The 20907-nt window shown below is 35.0% G+C and overlaps 1 protein-coding gene across 1 annotated transcript in view; it reads left to right on the top strand.

Moving 5' to 3' along the window:
• Window positions 1-20907, top strand: part of LOC150105530 (reversion-inducing cysteine-rich protein with Kazal motifs-like) — a 279764-nt gene that overhangs the window by 100535 nt on the left and 158322 nt on the right. Inside the window, exons 5-6 of the mRNA XM_090394242.1 lie at window positions 10808-10890; window positions 18436-18517. Coding sequence (XP_090250368.1) covers window positions 10808-10890; window positions 18436-18517 — 165 coding nt within the window. The remainder of the gene's footprint in view (window positions 1-10807; window positions 10891-18435; window positions 18518-20907) is intronic.

Raw genomic sequence — 20907 nt, 5'->3', positions numbered from 1 at the left:
TGTTCCAACAATTCATAGTGCAGATCCTTTAATTTTCCCATTGCCAAAACATCTTTGTGGGCAGGTGCATTGTCCTGATGAAAGATGATTTTTTTCGTCTGCAAACCAGGTTTTTTTCTCACGAATTTTTTCGTCTAGTCTAGTTAAAAGATCAGAATAATATTCCCCGGTTATTGTTTTACCCTTTTTAAGATAATTAATAAACAAAATGCCTTTAGCATCCCAAAACACCGATGCCATGACCTTGCCCTCTATGGCGCCGAACAACCGGCTTTTATCCACTGATTTGACTGCTCTTTGGATTCTGTTATGTACTGGTGAATCCATGGACACACAAAATCAGTTTTATTCTAGTTAAAACGCTCCAAGCACTGTTCAGAGATTTTCACGCGAGTGCGTTTCTGATTTGCTGTGAGCAAGCGCAGCACCCATCTTGCCCAAAGCTTTTTCATTTGCAATTCTTCATGCAAAATAACGGTACACGTTCTTTTGAAATTCCTATAGTCTCAGCAATTTCACGCACTTCGATTCGCCAGTCATCCAATACCATATCGTGCACTGATCAATGATTTCTGGTATCGAAAACGAAGGAAGAGTGCCCATAAACTTTTATGAAGTTCGAATGAATTTATTTGGCGTTAAACCTTCTTTTACAAAGAATTTTATAACCGCACGCTACTCAATTTTATCCATTTCAAAGGATACAGACATCACTTTGACTTCCGACAGCTGTATTTAAAAAAACACTACGTGATAGAATGACTTGCAATTTCACATAGATGCTTATGACAGATGTACCAACTTAGAAAAAGAAATCTAGCCTATAGCGTTGCCATTTATGGTCGAAGCCGAGTACTTTTCATACCACCTACGTATACACGGTCCGAATCTTTTCTCTATTCTGTTTTTATTATTATTATTATTATTATTATTAGCAATACAAACCCAAACTCGTGTAAGTATTTAGATATATATTAACATCTGGTTTTTTTGTATGATCTTTACATTATCTATAATAACACATTGTGTCTATTTCTCTCTCTCTCTCTCTCTCTCTCTCTCACTCACTCACACACACACACACACACACACACACACACACACAGTGTCATGCTATGTTTAATATTAAGTTAAATATTAGCAGCATAATCTTTGTTTCCAACGTTTAGAATTACATTTTGAATCTTTTATATTTGAAAGGATGTAGTAAATTAATAGCAGGGACGCAATGCGCATGACATTTTATCAAGAATGGGGAGAATGGAAGGTTCTTGATATTCATTAAGGTATGGGGAATGCTTAGATGATGTTTTTAATGGTTTTATTTTTCTCTAAGACAGCGGGAATTCTGTTCATCATTATTGCTATCTGCTAAATCTGTTGTTAGTTTTCAACATCTTTAAAACTAGTATTCTGAATAGTATATTAGAAATTGCCTAATAATTATGTTGTTATTGTTTCATGCTATCACACAGTATAGTGACAATATTTCAAGTCATCTACGTTCGCTATACTGTATATAATTACCTACTTTATGAATAAGCACCTAATTATTTGTTGAAGAAGGTCTTTTCAACATCTAAGATGGGCTTCTTTTCTCTTTCTCTGTTTCATGGTTATGAGCAACTGGAAAAGAGAATAATAATAATAAAATAACCTCGGTGTAGAATCATTAACAGAACTGGTTGCAACGACCTTTTATGATTATTTATAAGATTCCAATCTCTGTATAGAAGGTCTTCGGCAATAGCTAATTAGTAGTTTTTAGCAGCAGATAGAGATCTGTATTTCAAAAAAAAAAAAAAAAAAAACCAGATTAACAGCCATCTAATTATAACGCTAATTATTGGTTTTATAGAAAAATTAATACATTGATATTCAGGCACTGTCTCCTGAAGCTGTGTGGAATGAATCAAAGCACTTCTTTCTTTTTTTAAAAAAAATATAGATGGAGGAGCGGGGTACGGAATAAGTATCAAGATAATATAATTTTGATTTTTCATGTTTTGAAATTACGAAATTAATAAAGCAAACTTATGACAACCTGATTACAATAATAGCTTTAAATTATTTAAAACTATATTAATTTTATGCAGGATACAAAGTTCTTTTGAAGTGGGAAGTACTTTATCTATCCTGATAAAGGTATCATATGATTATAATCATATGATAATTGTCAAGGATAATCATATAGATTATGAAAATAATTTTGTAATCTATACAGAGGTTGACCAATTAATTTTCATGCTTCTTCTTCCTTTAGCAATTATATTTTTTAATATATTTTATATATATATATATAATTAATATTCGTAGTTTTTTTTCGAGATTTGTCATCGCCATCATCATTCACTAAACTTTTGACAAATTCCAGCATAGTTGACCGAGTGCATATCGTATACTCACTCTCTGATTAAGACTGTGGGTTCGAATCTCACTGTGAGTATGCTTGTGAAATGTATTTAGGTGGTCGATAAACTTCGTCTGTTTAAGTCCATCACCTTGCTTTATGGAAGGTCTGAATTGGCTTAAAAAAAGTTCCATGTTTAGTCTCTAGAGCAGGTTTTCTCGATAATATGATCATAAGCCCATCAATAGTAATGTACTAGAGATTAGTAACCTTTCGTGGGTGGGATGACATTAAAAAAAAAAAAAAAAAGATTCATCGTGCTTCCTTGATGTTGTTTGTACCACTATTTAATACACGCATCTCTTCATCTAAACATACATTGATTTATATTTTGATCCTCCAAGGCAGTATTGGACTGAAACATGCACGAATAATGTTTTTTTTTTTTTTTTTTCACTACAGGAAGAGATTAACTGCAAAGTGCATAATACAGCATTTATGAGGCATGATCTTTCTAGAATAAGAAGAAAAAAAAAGATGAAAAAACAAAGGAAGTAGATGTGAGTTTAGAACAAAGGTGCAAATGGTAATTCGTTCTTTACAGCTGCAAATGCATTATCGGCAACGCAAGATAATACAGCCTGCAGAGCAAAGAAGGAAGTCTTGTATAGAAAGGAAGTAACGTATCACAAGCAGTTGTTGCTCTCTCGATTCAAGCGAACATATTAATGGGAAGTAAATGGCTCAATGAAACTTAACGCAGTTTTCTATTGTATATTGTAATATGCAGCTGAAACTTCAAAGGAAAATTTCAATTATTTAAATGTTGCTGTATAATTTTTACCAATTCAGAAAGTTCGCTCTCCACTTAAATATCAATTGCGCTCTCCTCAAGAGTGCAGTGCGCGTATTTTAGAAATCTTTGACCTCTAATCATATAGTTTTGTTTTATCTTGCCGGCATGAGTTCAGCATGATGGACTCTAGTGATTATAGAATATAAGAAAAAAAAATGCTAGCGTTGAAATTCATGAAAAGAGAAGCAAATATACATAAGACTATGTGTATTAAAAAATAAACATGTAGGAGGGGAAAAAGCATTTTTCTTGTGATGCATGACTTTTGTATGTTTGAATTACAGCAGAAGCAACTAAAGCTAGGACCCCAGAGTATTATGCCTATTAGTTATGTGTGTTTTCTTCAGTTTGTTTTGCGGATGAAAAACTCCGAGTGCCCGGAGAAAGTCTTTTGGAGACAAAAATTGTGCTCTGTGCCAGTGGTCTCTAAACTTTTTTGATCGCGTACCCCCAAGACAGAAAAAATAAATAGCTCGTACCCCCCAATTGATTGAGCAAAAATCTATTGTAATAAGTGTTATAAAGAGGAAATATGCCTTGTATCATCATATAATAATTAAAAAAGCTAGATTTTTTACACATTATTTTTATTATTAACAGCTTACAAACATATTTATTACAATATTTAATGTGAACAATGGCCTTGCATTTCTTTCATAATTTCTTGAAATTACGGTTTGATGGCTTCTGAAGGTCTGGTTCCAAGTTTAATTTATTTCGATATTTGGTTTTAATACCTATCATTGCAGAAAATGATACCTCACTTTAAAAGTAAGGTATTTAAATTAAGTAAGCATATAAAAATTGCTTACACTTTTTAAAACACCTTTAAAAAATGTAAGCAATTTTGATAATATTAATTCACTATTTCTAGTGCAAACGTAAAAGTAAGCACAAAAAGGCGTTGGAATTGCACAGAAACAATATATACTAAAAGAAAGTAATATTCTTTATCTTTAATTAATTACTTAATTTTTTTCCTATCAATATAAAACGTTTTTTGACGTACTCCCCACGTATCGACTCGCATACCGCAGGGGGTACGCGTACCACACTTTGGAGACCACTGCGCTATGCAGCAATACTTGGAAAGGATTTCAATCTGCTTCTTCCTATCGAGCGTCTCTCCCACTTGCATGTTTTTCGTAACGAATAATTAGGCTCAGACGAAAGCTGGTTTTATAATTTGGATGAATATCGCATTGCTTTTTTTAAAATTAAAGTAATAATCAGATATGACTTTGAATTTTTTTCCCTCATAAAAATTACATTTTTAATTGCTTCAAGGCACTTTTTAAGTTTGAATTTTAATTTTGAAAATTGCTAGAAGCTCCATAGCATGAAGGCCATAGTACTTACATATTTGGAAAATTATAACACTTCATTATAAATAAATAAATTTTATTTAATCCAGTATTATATAAAGCTTAATAATTAACTATCCTAATTAACCTTAATAGAAAAATAATTATAATTAATTTTTAATTCGAGTTATAATCCATTTTTCCAATATGGAATTTTCCCTGTTCCTCATAGAAAGATTTTTTAAAAAATTTGCGCTCTGAATGGAAAAACAGGATGTTGTTCTCGGGTAATAATTTTTAAGGCTACCACAACTTTCTTCCGGTAATGGCTGAATAATCACCCATGATCTTCCATTCTGTCATTTAGCCTTTGATGGGAATTAAAAATTAGTAACGTACTAGCATAAAAACTGCCCATCAGTAAAGAAAGAAAAAGAGAGAGAGAGAGTGAATATTTTCGCATAGTCGCTACTCTTCTTGGGAACGGGTTGGAAATCTTTCGAATCGAGCTACCGGAGACTACTAAACGGATGAGAGACGATGCGTAGCATTAACTAAAGATGAAGAAAGTTTTGTGAGAACTTCTGGACTATTTCAAGCGTAGTCTCCAGGTGTTACTCGACTCATTTACAGGTGTACAATTACATGAGAAGTTAGCATGTTGGCGCAACGCCTGTTGAATGCCATTAAAGTTATAAACCGGATCTTTCGAAGTTTTTTTTAAAATAATGGCACATAAGACGGAAATGTCTATTGTTTGAAAAGATCATAAATAATACAAGAAGACAGCAAATAGATGGGTTTTTCAAAAAGGAAAACGGTTTTAGAGTGAGACGTTATGCTGAATATTAACCCCTCCCTCCCAGTGTTTCATCTTTTTCACAAGATCCAACCAGGACTGTCGTCATAACTTCTAAATGAACCTACCACTGCTCTGATCAAAATTGTCAATAGATAAACGATTTAAAGAAAATCTAGTAGTCGGAGTCAGGAGGTAATAGATCTTAAATTTAATAAGAGAAAAACATATGCACCACAGGATGTGAATAATTTCTTTGGGAGTTGCTTAAAAATCTGTGTGATTTTAGATCCCATGTTCTGATTTTTGATATCTTTGAACACTGTAATTCGCATTGTTAACTTTAGATTTTGAAGCTACAACTCCTGTCTTTACATGACTGCTACAATAGAGTGATCAGATTTAAAAAACAAAAAAGCAGGGCACTCATGACAAGTTGATATGAATTGACTGTCATGCTAGATAAATCCTCTCTACTTGTTTCATGCTAACCAGCCAAAGCTGTTTAGCTTGATTAAAATTAACATAAGTTACTTACATATTTGTTACATCTTAGTCTCATATAACATTGTCAGATAACACAAATCTTTATTGAGAAGATGGTCCAGGACATACACTACTACTATTTTTGTCATATTTTTAGATGATTGAATTTCTTCCAAAAGCTTGAGCTGCTTCTTTTATAAAATTGTAATGTCCATGCAAGAAATGTCTTTAAAATGTGTTTTTGCTATTCATATTGCCTTTACAGTTTCAACAGATAACTGATTTCTTTCATCGAGTCCAAAATGCATTCGTTCAAGAAAACATCCTCACTAGTGATGCATTTGTGCCCTAGTATTCCTAACACAAAACTCACATTGTGTATTATGTTCCAAAACTACCAGAATGCTTGATTTTTCATTATCTGAATTGTCTCAATTCTTCACATGATTTGCTTTGTTGAACAGTCTTCATCTATTACTTTTAGCATGTTGATGGCAATCATAGCTCTGCAAAAAAGATTGTCCAGTTTTCTATCTATTCTAGGAAAGTATCATAGAAATTATTCACAGGTTCAGTAAATTCAGCTTCTCTGATTACACCATCCTCTGTCAGTTGGTTTTTTTGAGATTCAGGACATCAGATGTAAATAAATGTTGCTCCTTTCTATTGATCATTTGTTCTGTCAGGGCAGTCAGTTCTTGTGCCACTTCACTGTTGCAAAACCTCTTGTTCAATCTTTTTGATAGTGTTATTACACATTTTAAGTTGGCTGTGAATGAACTTGTACCAGAGAAGGGACCGTGTATTGTTTAAAATATTCCTCAAGAGTTTGGAGCTTTTATCTTGTGATAGAAAATATGACTCGCCTTTACAGTTTCAACAGACTACTGATTTCTTTCATCGATCCAAAATGCGTTCATTTCCACAAACATCTCGATCATCTTTCCATAGCAGATAGCACGAAAAGCCATCTCATCTTCATATCTAAAAACTTGCTTGTATTCCGTGTCAACAAAATTGCATGTCTCAGCTCTAATAGTGAAAATGTTGAAACACTATTAATAATTGATTCCACATCAATTGGCAACATATCTGCACTTGTTTGCAAAATGTTATGCATGATATGTGCAGCGTAGCCTACTCTCGAGATGTTCATTTTGATGTTCTTGCTTTACTTATGAAAGATATTGTTAGCTTTTCTTGCAGTGCCACTGAAGTTGGTGTTGCAGTCGTCACTACAAAATGCTATTATCTTGTAGATTAATTTATATTTCTCATATGGACAGAATGTGATCCACTAATATCTGACATTTCTCTGAGATTTTGGAATTCCAACAATTTCAGTTGTATTCATTTTGTAGTTATAAAATACCTCACTGAAACTGGAACAACTTCAGGATTGAGTGATTTGATGAATCTTTCATGACATGCGTATTTTGCCTCACGTAAGTTACTTATTACTTCACGAAATGCAAAAGGAGCCAGCACATTCACTAACTATACTTTCACATTTTGTTCTTGCACGTGTGAATGGTGGTAGATGTTACATTCCACCGATCTAAACAAATGATCATGCTTAATACTATGGAAGGTTAACAAGATATAAATGATGACATTCCGTTCATCATTTATATCTTGTTTTGTTATGAAAGAAGTTAGTTTATGGCTTGCGATTGCTTCTTTTTAGGAGCGTGCTGTGTAATATCCAAACTACCACTTTCAATAGAAAATTCAGCTCTATAAACAGTGCATAAAATTTTACCAATAAAATTATGACTTTCAGTTAGGAAAGGGAATTCTTTTTTAACGTGTCCATGAAACTATGCTCTCACTTGGGCCTCTCATGACCTATTTTCAGTAAATGAATTTATGATTATTTACTAAACCCTTTAACCCGGCGATAGTAAAGTGGGGTGTCACAGACCCCAAAGATTTTAAATTGACTATAATTTTTTAACAATATGTGGCAATGAGTCACGCCTCAGTATAGCTTCCCCTCCCGTAACCCTCTACTCGACACACAAGCAGGTTTAGTGTGCAAAGGTGTAAAGTGTGCTGGGATCCATCAGACCCCACCTTACCAAAAGTGTGACTATATTTACTTCCAAAACGTAAGTTGTTTTCGTGTATATTCTATAAGCAAATACATTTTCATAAATATTAGAGGGTATTTTGAGAATAATATTTTTTTTTTTTACCAGATGATTTACGAGCAGAAAAAACAGAGGTTACATCAACTTTTAGATGATGCTTTGACCGACGAGGAGCCGTTTAGCCGAGATGATGATGATAGCGAAATTGATTTAAATTAGTCAGTAACCATGAGTCTGATACAGAACAAGACTGTGAGGAAGAATTCACTAATATTGATTAAAAAAGATTTCTATAATATACTACATTATTTGGGTGGGTCTGTGGGACCCCACTTTACCACTTTTGTTATATTTTTTCCACCTCACCAGTTCCGGGTTAAATAATGTTAGCTTGCACCACCGCAAACATATCAATACTTTGAAAAAACCCCAAGGAAAATACTCGATTTCATTCGCACATGTCTATCTCATCGGCCATGCTGCACAGAAAAGTCGACTCTCGTGAGCATTATAATGCTATTTGTGAGAACTGTGTGAAAGTAATCTGAATTGTATCTGAATGGATTATAGTGTGATCTGTTCAAAACAGGGCATGCCTTTTTACTATGCACCAAATTGCATAGTTAAGTTAAAGTTTAGGGAAAAAGAAAAATGGGATGTATTTAACAAAAACAAAAAGGGGATTTTGCATTTTTTTGGGATGGGATCAGCAGCTGAAAAGTGGAACAATTTAATTAAAAATGGGACCTGGGCATGAGTACAGGCCATAATTTACGATCATAAATGAGTAAGTTTGTACTTGTTTTTTATCATAGATTAAATCTCATAAAAAAAATTAAATATTTCATATGCCAAAAAGTGAGCCAAGTACCAAAGGCTGGCTGCAATTTAGAAGCGCCTTACTTTTCTGACATATTTATTGCTAGTCTTATGGTATTGCTTACATTTCAAAAGGGAATTTACTTTGCCTATATTTTGAAAACTTAGATGGGGAATGAGACCACTTCCCCATCTTGGTGAAGGCCCAAAGTGGCTTAAAAACTTCCATATTTGGTCTCTCAACCAAGGTTACTGTATTAAGTAAAAAATAAATAAATTAGAAAAAAATTAAAAATATCTCTTAACCCACCCATTATACTAATGTACTATTGGGTCCCCCCTTTTCCTAGATGAGAGTTACATTATTATTATTATTGTCACGCTGGCACCTCCATGGAGTCCTTGCTGATCGTGGGAGACCCATACTATCAACACAAATTGATCATACCACTCCTTGAAACCATTAACAGATGAAGGATTCACAACTGACTCAGGCAACCCATTCCATTCATTCACCACTCTCCAAGCAAAAAAATCTTGTCCTCACACCCTTGCTTACCACACTCTTACCAAACTTTCAGGAATGATCTCTTATTTTGTTCCCTCTCTAGCCAAGTGCTGAAACATTTCTCCTGCATCAATCCTATAAAAGCCTTTAAGTAACTTAAATGTTTCTATCATAAGTCCTCTTTTTTGCCTATCAATCAACTTTTGCAGTCTAAAAACCTCCAATCTCTCCTCATAGGGAGCATTCTACAGGCCAATCACTATCTTGGTTATGTTCTCGTAATATATGTGATGATATTTTATCCAGTTTCCACAGTCTTATTAACATCAAAGTTACTTAATATTCTACATGCTTACTTACCATGTTCTTAGTCTGTGCCTCATACTCCTCATGCTGTTGGGATACTGTGTTCTTTATATCTCCTCCATGATGTTCTCTTTCTCAGAAACTCCTGCATAATTCTGTGATTCATCCAACTCATCTCTACTTTATTTATGCTCCTCAACTATGCTCCTGTCAGAATAGTTTGACTATAAGTAGCTTATTTTGGAACAAGTTCCAAGTTGTAGTTATAATTAATTTCTTGATTGTCCTAACCACTTGCATATATGAAGATGATTTATAATTTGAAAATCTTGTTTTGGTATTATTTTAACTTGCACAAAAAATTGATACACAAACAAAATATTTTTTTATAATAATTATTTAGATGTTATTAAATATTTATTCAAAAGAATGAAAAACCACAGCTTGAAGTAAACAAGGTAGATCACAAACAGGATTTTTTTCAGTTTTTCTATGAACTAAAAGAATTCTTAAAAAAAAAAAAAAAAGCAGTGTTTTTATGCATATCCCACCCAAGAAGGATGGGATTCACATAAAAACATTGATTTTTTTTGTAAAACCCTATTGAATATTATATTAAATGGGCTAAATGTTAAATAATCCAGAAGACATCATCAATCACTTATATTTACTAATATTTTTTTCAGTTTACATATTGAACTGAGCAATTGCTCCTTACTTACAGTTCAAAATTATTTTCAAAATAATAAAATTAGGTGATTATTTTCAATATAAATAATATTTTTTAAATAAATTTAAAACAATATAAATAATTTTCTTCGTTCATACGTTAAAATAAATACATAAATTACCACTACATTTTTGATGTTGAAAGTTTATTTTTCACTTGGTTAGAGTATAATAAAATTAGTTTAATCCTTTATCCAAGTGTGAGCAAACAAAGTTTGCACCTGAAAGTATCTTCAGGACTAGGGTAAGGTGGTACAACACCAGGGCAACTCGTTGCAAAGGTTGTTCGTATTAGGAGTGTTCATAGCTTGCTCCACCTTTGCAACGAGTTGCCCTGGTGTTGTACCACCTTACCCCAGTCCTGAAGATACTTTCAGCCGCAAACTTTGTTTGCTCACACTTGGATAAAGGATTAAACTAATTTTATTATACCACTACATTGTTTGTTTGTTTGTTTCATCTTAGCTGGAATGGAAAAAAAAATCATGATAATTAATGTAGTGAATTTATGGTTGTAACATTCTGATAATAATAAACTGTATCTGATTTATTTATAGAAATTGATAGAGGTTTGCAGTTTTTTGGACGACAATGTTGCCATCTACCTCAGTCACAAATATGTAGATTATCCTGTTTAAAGGTATGTAAAAATAATTTTCAAAACTTCATAAATCTACATGTTTTTTAATAATGAAAATTAAAACAAATCTTCAGATATTGATATAATAATAATTCTTATTATTAACATCTGACTTCCATGGAGTCAGAGAATCATTGTGGGAGGTACAAACTATTGTATACAATGCTCATCCAACACTGCTTAAAACTGATTTAATGTGTTTACATTCACAACACACTCAAGCAATGCATTTAACTCATTAGCCACTCTCCATGCAAAAAATCTGCTTCTCACTCCTCTTCTCACACCCTCCTTATACAGTTTCCAGTGATGGCCTCTTGTTCTACCCCCCCCCTCCCATTTTATGAAAATCTCTTCCATGTCAACGTGATAACAACCCTTGACTAGCTTATATGTCTCAATCATATCCCCCTCTCTTCTTCCTATTTACGAGGCTTTGCAATTTACGTTCTCTCAATCTGTCCTCGTACTCAGGGCCGGATTTAGACGCTGAGGCCCTAAGCTATACAAAACCCAGACGCCCCTACTGTTTTAAATTACATTAGCTGGTCTTTTTGTTTTTTTATTTGAGGCCCCGGCAGATTGCGAGGTCCTAAGCTGTAGCTTTTTTAGCTTATACGTAAATCCAGCACTGCTCGTACCCCACATTCCATAGACCATTGACAACCTTTGTGAATCTTCTCTGGACCCTATCCAACATATCCTCATCACCAGGAAAATCCAGCAACCAGATCTGTGCACAATAATCCATATGAGACCTGATCAAGGCCTTATACAATGGCATCATAACCTCTTTATTTCTGCATGTCGGGGTCCTCCACATCATTGCCATTATCCGATATGATGTCGACATTGCACAAACGTGGCCCCTGAATTTCAATTCCTTGTCCGCCACCACTCCCAGATCTCATTTTCTCTACCTGCTTTAAAGATTCCCTACCAAGTGTATACTTTGCATTCCATTATTGCTTACCAAATTTCAAATATTTACACTTTTCAACACTGAACAGACAGTTCTACTTACCTGTCCATTCATGCAATCTATTTAAGTCCTCCTGCAAAGCCATAACATCTGCTTGACTCTGCATTGCTCTCCCTGATTTTACATCACCTACAGACAACTCCATATCGCTAGTTAAACCCACCCCAATATCATTAATATACAAACTGAACAACAATGTCCCAAAACTGACCCCTGCAGTACTGCACTCAGGATACTGCCCCCCCCCCCCCATATACAACCTTCTGATACCCATCTGACAGCCAGTCACTGATTTAACTCAGAAGTCTGTTATCCAATCCCATCTGTTTCAGTTTATTTAGTAGCTTGTGGCAGTCTATCAAAAGCTTTTACAAAATTCAAGTATACCACTGTATGTGCATCTCCCTTCTCCAAGGTATTTGTCACCTTGTTATAGTACCTAATTAAGTTAGTGAAACATGATCTCCCTCTAAAAACAATGTTGATAATGACAGAAAATATTGCTAAGGGGATAAACATCCTATGTTGTTTTATAGCCAGTAAGCGAAACTAAAGATCGATAACTACGATCTATAAGTTTCATGCCGAAAAACTATCGGCGAAGGCAATTCGAAGTAAAGGTGGAGCAAGCTCCCTCACTATTCTTGATATTTTCTCATAATGTAAAACAGAGCTCCTAGGAGATGTAATACTGTCATTACATTATGAGGAGAGGTCACTACCCAGACTGGTTTCAATCTTTTTTTTGAGGTCTCATCAGTGAGTAGGTAGACCTGGAAGGTATCAAAGCTTAGTGAAAAGAACTTACATACCTTCACTATACAAATGCCATAAAGGTGTAATTATATTTTAGTTAAGATAAAAAGCCAAATGGCTAGTTTTCTGGCACCTTAATATAGAAAATAAGGGGATAAACATCCTATGTTGTTTTATAGCCAGTAAGCGAAACTAAAGATCGATAACTACGATCTATAAGTTTCATGCTGAAAAACTATCGGCGAAGGCAATTCGCCGATAGTTTATTTTAATTGTAATTATATTTTATTTTAATTGTAATTATATTTTATCTTAACTAAAATATAATTACACCTTTATGGCATTCGTATAGTGAAGGTATGTAAGTTCACGATCTGGCCGCACAGGCGACAAACGCTAAACACATTCCTCAGCCACCTGAACAAACAACATGAATGCATACAATTTACCATTGAAATCGAAAACCAAAATTCGCTCCCGTTCCTAGACACACTAGTCACACGTCTTCCTTCAGGCAGTCTATCCTTCATGGTCTACCGAAAACCGACACACGCTGGCCAATACATACATGCTAATTCATACCACCACCCATCACAAAAATATGGAGTCATTAACACTCTTAAAAACAGAGCCACAACTATCTGCTCTAACCAGCAAGCCCTGAAACAAGAACTGAAAATCATTAGTGACACATTCATAAATAATGGCTATAACAAAAATACTGTTAATAAAATACTCTATAAAACTACAACAAAAACGAATCTAGATTACAGTAAAACCATAGCCATTCCATACATTAAAGGGTTATCAGAAAAAATCAACAGAACCCTACAATATTATAACCTCAATGCCACCTTTAAACCACCCACTAAACTTAAAACCATATTCAACTCCTCTAAGGATCCTCTCTCTCCCATTAGCACATCCTGGAGTCTATTGCATCCGCTGCACCTGTAACTTACCGTACATTGGTGAAAGGACAGACTATCCCTATATGCAAGAAAGAACACATTAGACACATTAAATATAACCATTATGGTGAAGCAGGCCTCTCAGACCACGCACTCAACACTTTACACCAAATCAACTGGAAAAGCACCTGCTCCTTACACCGCACAAAAACCTGGTACGAAAGGAAATTTAAGGAATCCTGCAAAATCCTGATAAACCACCCAAATATCAACAACAAAGATGGCATGAAAATTCCAAGGATCTGGATGGCACACGTTCAGCCTACTAATATGAAAAATCCAGCATAAGTCAAGACTCTAGCCAATCCTTAGCTAGTATTAGAAACCATTCCATACCAACTGGCTGGAATGATGTTAATATATGTATATAGTAGACAACATAGCGTTGATGTATAATTTTCTATTTTATTTTATTTTTTTTATTTATTTATTTTATATATATATATATATATATATATATACAGGGTGTTCGGGATAAATTTGACATATTTATAATTAATTATATTTTTCCGTAAGTTACATGTATTAACACACATTTCTCTTCATTTAAAAGTTTGGACCCTTCTTCATTCATATACAAGATGTCAGAAAGGATGGATAGCTGGAACCCACCTGAATCATGGAAGAGAATAACTTGTATCATGATGATTCGTGCCCGCCATCAAAATAAGGATATTACGACTGCTGCCCAATGCTCCCTGAATACAGTAAAAACAATCAGGCATGAACTAGAGACTTGCAATGGTGACTACGAGGATGTAGCAAGAAGAAAGCTCCCTAGCAGACGATCTGATTGCGTTCGTACAGCAGAATTCCTCGCAAATCTGCAGGAACAGGTGTTGAAGAACCCTGGCATTGGAATTCGGGCTTTGTTCGTGGAGTTGCTAACTGTAGTCAAGCCCTGGATAACAAGGGTAGCCAATGGTAGGCCGTATGTATGGCAGCAGGATTCGGCCCCTTGCCACACCTCTGGGAAAAGTCAAAAATGGTTGTCTGAAAATTTCTACGACTTCACCAGTCCAAATGTTTGGCCTCCAAACTCCCCAGACCTTAACCCCGTGGATTATTTTGTATGGGGCGCAGTTGAAAAAGATACCAATCGCACTTCCAGTAATATAAAAGCCCAGTTAATGGATAAAATTAAAACAGTTTTTGCGGCCCTTCCCAGGGAGACTGTAGCATCAGCTTGTTCGAGGTTCCGAAGCAGAATTGAAGCTGTGATCGATGCTAATGGTGGTTATTTTGAGTAAATCTTGTTGATAGTATTGTAATTAACTCTGCCTGTAATGTTTTTTTGTCAATTCATTAAATTTAATAGATACAAAGAAGATTTTCTTTTTCCTTACGAAACTGTCAAATTTATCCCGAACACCCTGTATATATATATATAATCTTTTTTTTTCTCACGAGAGGTCATGCCAACAATTGTTGTAGCGGTTGGTCAGTGTCTTTAACAAACCAGTTTGATTGTAGTATAGCTTGTTTCCTGTGTATAGTTGTATGCTCCAGAAGATGACCTTGAAATAAAGGTCAAAACGTCAAATGTAGATTTTAGTTATATTAAACTAAAGTTTTTATTCAAACACGGTAGTTGTCTCCATAATTTTCAAAAATGCATTGTTATGACCCCTTTTTATTTTGTGGTGTTTATTACTTTATTATTAAACTTATCTCTCATTCCCGTATATAGCCTTCACTTTTAAGACATACTACACTTATTCTGTTCTTTATTTAAATCTCCCCATTTTAATTAAGCAGTCCTATTGGCCTTTCTATAGTTTAACCACGTGTAGTTTACTTAGTGAGGGCTTTGTCCTTGTGTGGGACGTGACCATTTACACATAACTCTAAGACAATCCACCCGATAAGCATTAACAAATTTATATTATAACTGCACCAGCCAATACTGAGGATAGATGGGACTCTTACCCAGGATGGCTCTCTCAGAATGATACACAATAATTAAACTATAATAAAATTTTATCTCAGTTCACTAATTTCTTATATGCAGTCGTGGCCTGCTTTGTTAATCATGCACGTGGGTTCTTCCCGCTAAGTTCGTCAATATTTTTATGAGTGGCTGTTTGAATTCATATATTAACAATAGGTCAGGCAGGTACTAAGAAACATGTTTAATAAAATAGAGAAATCATACAAGTAAGCATTACTACTAATTGATCTGAATTATTCTCAAGTAAGATCCTTGGTTCAATACTAACATACAAAACATATAAATGAACTTGCTTAGACCACCAATCACACTTTCTACATTCAAGTGGTCATTGGTTATTTCATTCTACACATTTACTATTGATTCCTGCAGAATAAACATGGCCTTGTTAGGCAGACAATTCTCAAACAAATGGGCCTGTGCCAAGTTGTAGACAGTTCTTAAAGTTCCATAAAATTAGTCCACTTCACAAAAGTTCTTAGGGAAACACACTCTTTCTTAACTGGAAATCACAATACAAAAGTTTACTTTACTGTCTCTGTATTGATACTGTGTCCTTCTTCTTGCCTTGTCTGGGCATCAAGGCTTCTTCACTCTGCTTTTCGTCTGATCACCTTCGATAAACTATGCAGTTAGAACCTCTGCGGGAAAGGCGATATGGCTCGGGAGCATGGCCAGAACGGACGGCTTCTGCTTGGTTCCTCCGTCGCACGACATCACACAGCTATCCTAGTCTTTGGAAATAGCGTGGCCCTTTTCAAACGCTGCAACAGATGAACCAATGCCTTCCACGGCCAGCCAGGAACTTCTCCGTCGGAGCAGACTAGACCTATGTCCGAGAGAGGTCAGGAAACAGGAACCCAAAAAAAGCCTCGAGTGTGTGTGTGGGGGGGGTGCTTGACCTTTTTGTTTTCTTTCTCTTCTCGGCTATCGCGATGCCCGCCAACGCAGTCACGTGGGTTTACGTCACGGCGTCCAGCTTCTATCACATCGCACGTGCGCTTGTTGTGTTTTTCTTGGAAAGCGCTCTAGTTTCTCTTTCCAATAACTACTCTCCCCCCCCCCCCCCACGGGTATACGTGACACAGGACGGTTAAAGGTGACCCTTGGACTCTGGCTTACAGGCTTTGCTACTTTATAACACATGAAATGGGGTTCTTAAATAAATTTAACAGCTTTAATTAGTTTCTTTATCTGACCCACATGCATTACAGGTTAGGTCTTACAATTTTTCTTTCATTTTTTTTACAATTCCTTGCTCTTAATTTTGATTTATATACAAAAAGTTATCTTTGTAATCTATTGCCAACATGCCACATTCTCTGCCTATGTTTAAATAAAGTTGTGTCCTGAATAATTCGTGTTAAAACATTTCTTAGTTTATTCGGGACACAACAATATGTCATCAAATCCTATCACCTTATTGACATTGTTTATTTCCTCAAATACCTCCTGCTCACTCACAATTAAGCCATCCTCTCCTATGTCCTCTACACTTAAGTTCCTTATGATTTAACCTTGAGCAGGATGAAACACCCTTATAAATTGATCACTGAATACCTCAACGTCTTCTGCAGCAGTTACTTACCATTGTACCACTTTCATCCATTAACATCATCTTACCATAATGATTCTTCCTTCTACTTGTCCAGTTGATTTACATCAATCCATTTAAAGGCAATCCATTTAAATTTTATATAATTCCATTTATTCCTTCGAATGCATTCTACACATCAACAAATTGCACTCCTTCCTCCTCCTACAGCTCTGCATGCATACACTGATGATTTTTGCTCATTGTCTCAACTCATCATTATCATACCTGGTTAACACTGTACTCTTCCTATCAAACTCTGGTCTTTCACTCTCCTCACTAATCCCCTGATATCATCCTCACATTCCCCCTATGCCCAACCAAATTATTCATTCTGGCAACCAACACTAACTCCCTCAAACATTTACTTCGGACATCCAAAGCCTCAAGAACTCTGTTCATCTTCCCTCCTGGAAAAAGACTTTGTGCATCTTCTTGTTCACTACACCTTTAATAATGGAATCTCCATACAGTATCACTCAAGAGTAATTAGCTATTTCTTTTTCTCCACTATTTTTCATTTTATTTTTTCATACTCCTCCATAATATCCACTAAATGACTGTTCTCATTTCTCATCTTAAGCTCTCCCAGCAATCACAATGATTTTCTTTCATTCTGTCTTCTGGTCCCACAGTCACACTCACTTTTGCTCTTTCCATATTCACAATGATATTCTTGACACTTTTATTCTGTTGCTCACCATTTGTATGATATTTTGTGTAATATTCACTTCTCATCTCTCATTTAACACTTTGCAGTCTCAAAATATCACTTTCTGCAGATTTATACCTTCTCACTTCTCTTGTTTGAGATCTCAAACACACTCACATACATTCATAACATAACATAACATTACACACACACACACACACACACACACACACACACACACACACACACACACACACACACGCGCCTAACATCTGAGCATGGAGGTCAGATGTTAATAATAATGATAATAATAATAATACACGCTACACCAAACCAAACAAACTCAGAAATTGCTATGTCTTCATTCTCTACTATCACGAATAAATAAAATTTCACCAAAGTGGATACAATTTTTTTGTGAATATTATGGAAAATAAAACTTATCTTCTGGTTTGAACAGTTCTGCTGTCAATTCTATTTTTCTACTGATGTTCATCCTCTGTAGTCACAGTTAATCTTATAATTCATCCATTTCACATCTATAATTCATCCATTTCACACCTATTCTGATTATCATCCTAATTCTAGAAATGCAATCTGACATTCATTGTTGTATTCATTAGTATAATTTTTTTACAGGCTCGGTCTAAAAGAGAGTTACTGCCTTACTGTCGTCATAGTGATGAAATATCCTTTTACACATGCCTAGAAAAGCAAGAAGGTGAGTAAGGAAATCTTAATACTTAACTTTAATTCTTTAGGTTTTGTCTGTTCTAGCCAATAAAATGCTGTTTTAATTATATTCATTTTTGCAGGATATGTGAACTTCCAAACCACTTTGGAATATCTTGATTGTGCAGTGTGTGTAAACTGGGCTCTCTCTCTCTCTCTCTCTCTTTGGTTTTACATATGTATACTAAAATTTTATCCCATAATTCAATTGCAGGGACTAGTTATGATAGTCTAAAATAACTGTTGAAATGTAGTGGTTCACTAATTTTCTTTTTCCTTTCAAAAGTTTAAAACATACCTTATAATCAACAAGTAATGCTTGTAAATTCTAATGAAAATAATGCAATGTCTCTCAAGCATATTATAGTGCATTGCTGCCACATGGAATGTTTGCACATTATCTAGAGGAGATGGCATGCAGTGCTGTAGTGATGAGAGTGTATTGAAGTAGGTGGAAGGAACAAGGAATCTAAGATGCTAACAAGCCATAAAGTAATAAAATAATTGTGCCCTTGCACAGGGTATTGTTCAGGTTGTATCTTGACTGCTATGCATAGATTTAGTTATCATGATTTATTAGGGCATAAGAAAACAGTTGAGAGAGAGATTAGAGACAAATAAAGATAGTATCAGAATAATGAAGTTTTCTGTGAGGATAGATATCAGAGGACTAGGAGCTGCAGATTTAAGCAACTATATTGGAGGAAAGGTGATATGTTTGAAAGGTATAAGGTGAGAGGATTCAGTATGGATATGGGAATGATAACACATAGTGTAATACAGGGTTTCTCAAACTGTGTTTCGCAGAACATTAGTGTTCCGTGGAAGGTGAATAGGTGTTCCGCAAGAAGTTCTGGAATTTGTCATTTTAGTTTTCTAAGCATTTTTCATGAATAAATATTTTATAGTAGAAATATTCTGAGGAGAATAATATTCGTGAATATGTCAAAAAGCTCAGACCCAGAACGCCTAATAGCATCTGGGTATTGTTAATTTTCACACATCGAAACCTTTCAACATTTGGGAAAAGGAATACCGCTGTTTATGACCGGTCATAAAAATTGCCTGCAAGTGGATTATAACAATGGTGGCATATCCTCTGTTCTCAAAACTGAAGGAAATGACATCTGTATAGCAGATGTCAGTGACCAAGCGGCATATTTTTAAACATGGAAATATTCATGAATTATCGTTAATTTTCACACATCGAAATCTTTCACAATCCAATCGGGAAGGAGAATACCGCTGTTTATGACTGATCGTAAAAATTGCCTGCAAGCCGATTACAACAATGGGTGGCGTGTTCTCAAAACTGAACAAAATAACATCTGTGCGGATTATAACAATGGTGGCATATCCTCTGTTCTCAAAACTGAAGGAAATGACATCTGTGTAGCAAATGTCAGTGACCAAGCGGCATATTTTTAAACATGGAAATATTCATGAATTATTGTTAATTTTCACACATCGAAATCTTTCACAATCCAATCGGGAAGGAGAATACTGCCGTTTATGACCGATCATAAAAATTGCCTGCAAGCTGATTACAACAATGGGCGGCGTGTTCTCAAAACTGAACGAAATTACATCTGTTTTGCAAATGTCAGTGACCAATCATCAAGGAAGTATAAAAAAATTTTTCCACTGAAATTGAAGATCAAGGTAGTCTGTATCTAGTTCTCAGATCTAGTAATACTGAATACTTTCTTTGCAAGTTCGTATTGCAGTGTGTAAGTGCTTGTTCTGAAACCGGAGTGCCGTGATTTTTTAAAAGTAATAGGAATGCAGATTTAAATTCTAATATGAATAAGAGACAAGGCACTTTATTTAATTTTGGTATTAAGAAATCTCTTATTGAAGGTGTTTGTGACGGAACAGATAGTGAATCATTTACCTCAAGCCTACAAAGATCTCCAGGATATACAAAGCCTTTGATTCAATCAATAGTCAAAGGATGTTCAAAATTCTCATTATGGCATACCTTGAAAATGATCATGGCGATAGCAGAACCATACCAGAATTACCATTCAAGAGTAATCATTAATGGAGAAATGACTGAGAACTTTATTTATTATTATGATTACATGATGCCTCCAAGAAGTCCAAAGACTCCTCCACTCCACTATATACATGTCACGTACTCTACTCCACTCCACTCCATACATCTCATCGTCTTCCCAACTACTTAATTCTTCCACTCTACACAACTACAATCAATGCCATCTACTGCCCATCACCAACAACAGTATTTTTTGTCAGTAAATTGTGTGTGTTCTGATAGCCGATTTGCTTGTACAATTTCCACTTTCTTCAGAGAGTCTCTTTGGCCTCATATATTTTTTTATTATTACCCTTGACTGCTTTCATACTCACAGGAAG

This window comes from Typopeltis vanoorti, chromosome 6, assembly GCF_054136105.1.
Source record: "Typopeltis vanoorti isolate ZY-2024b chromosome 6, IOZ_Tvanoo_1.0, whole genome shotgun sequence".
NCBI lineage: Eukaryota > Metazoa > Arthropoda > Arachnida > Uropygi > Thelyphonidae > Typopeltis > Typopeltis vanoorti.
This window is presented reverse-complemented; position numbering and strand designations above follow the sequence as displayed.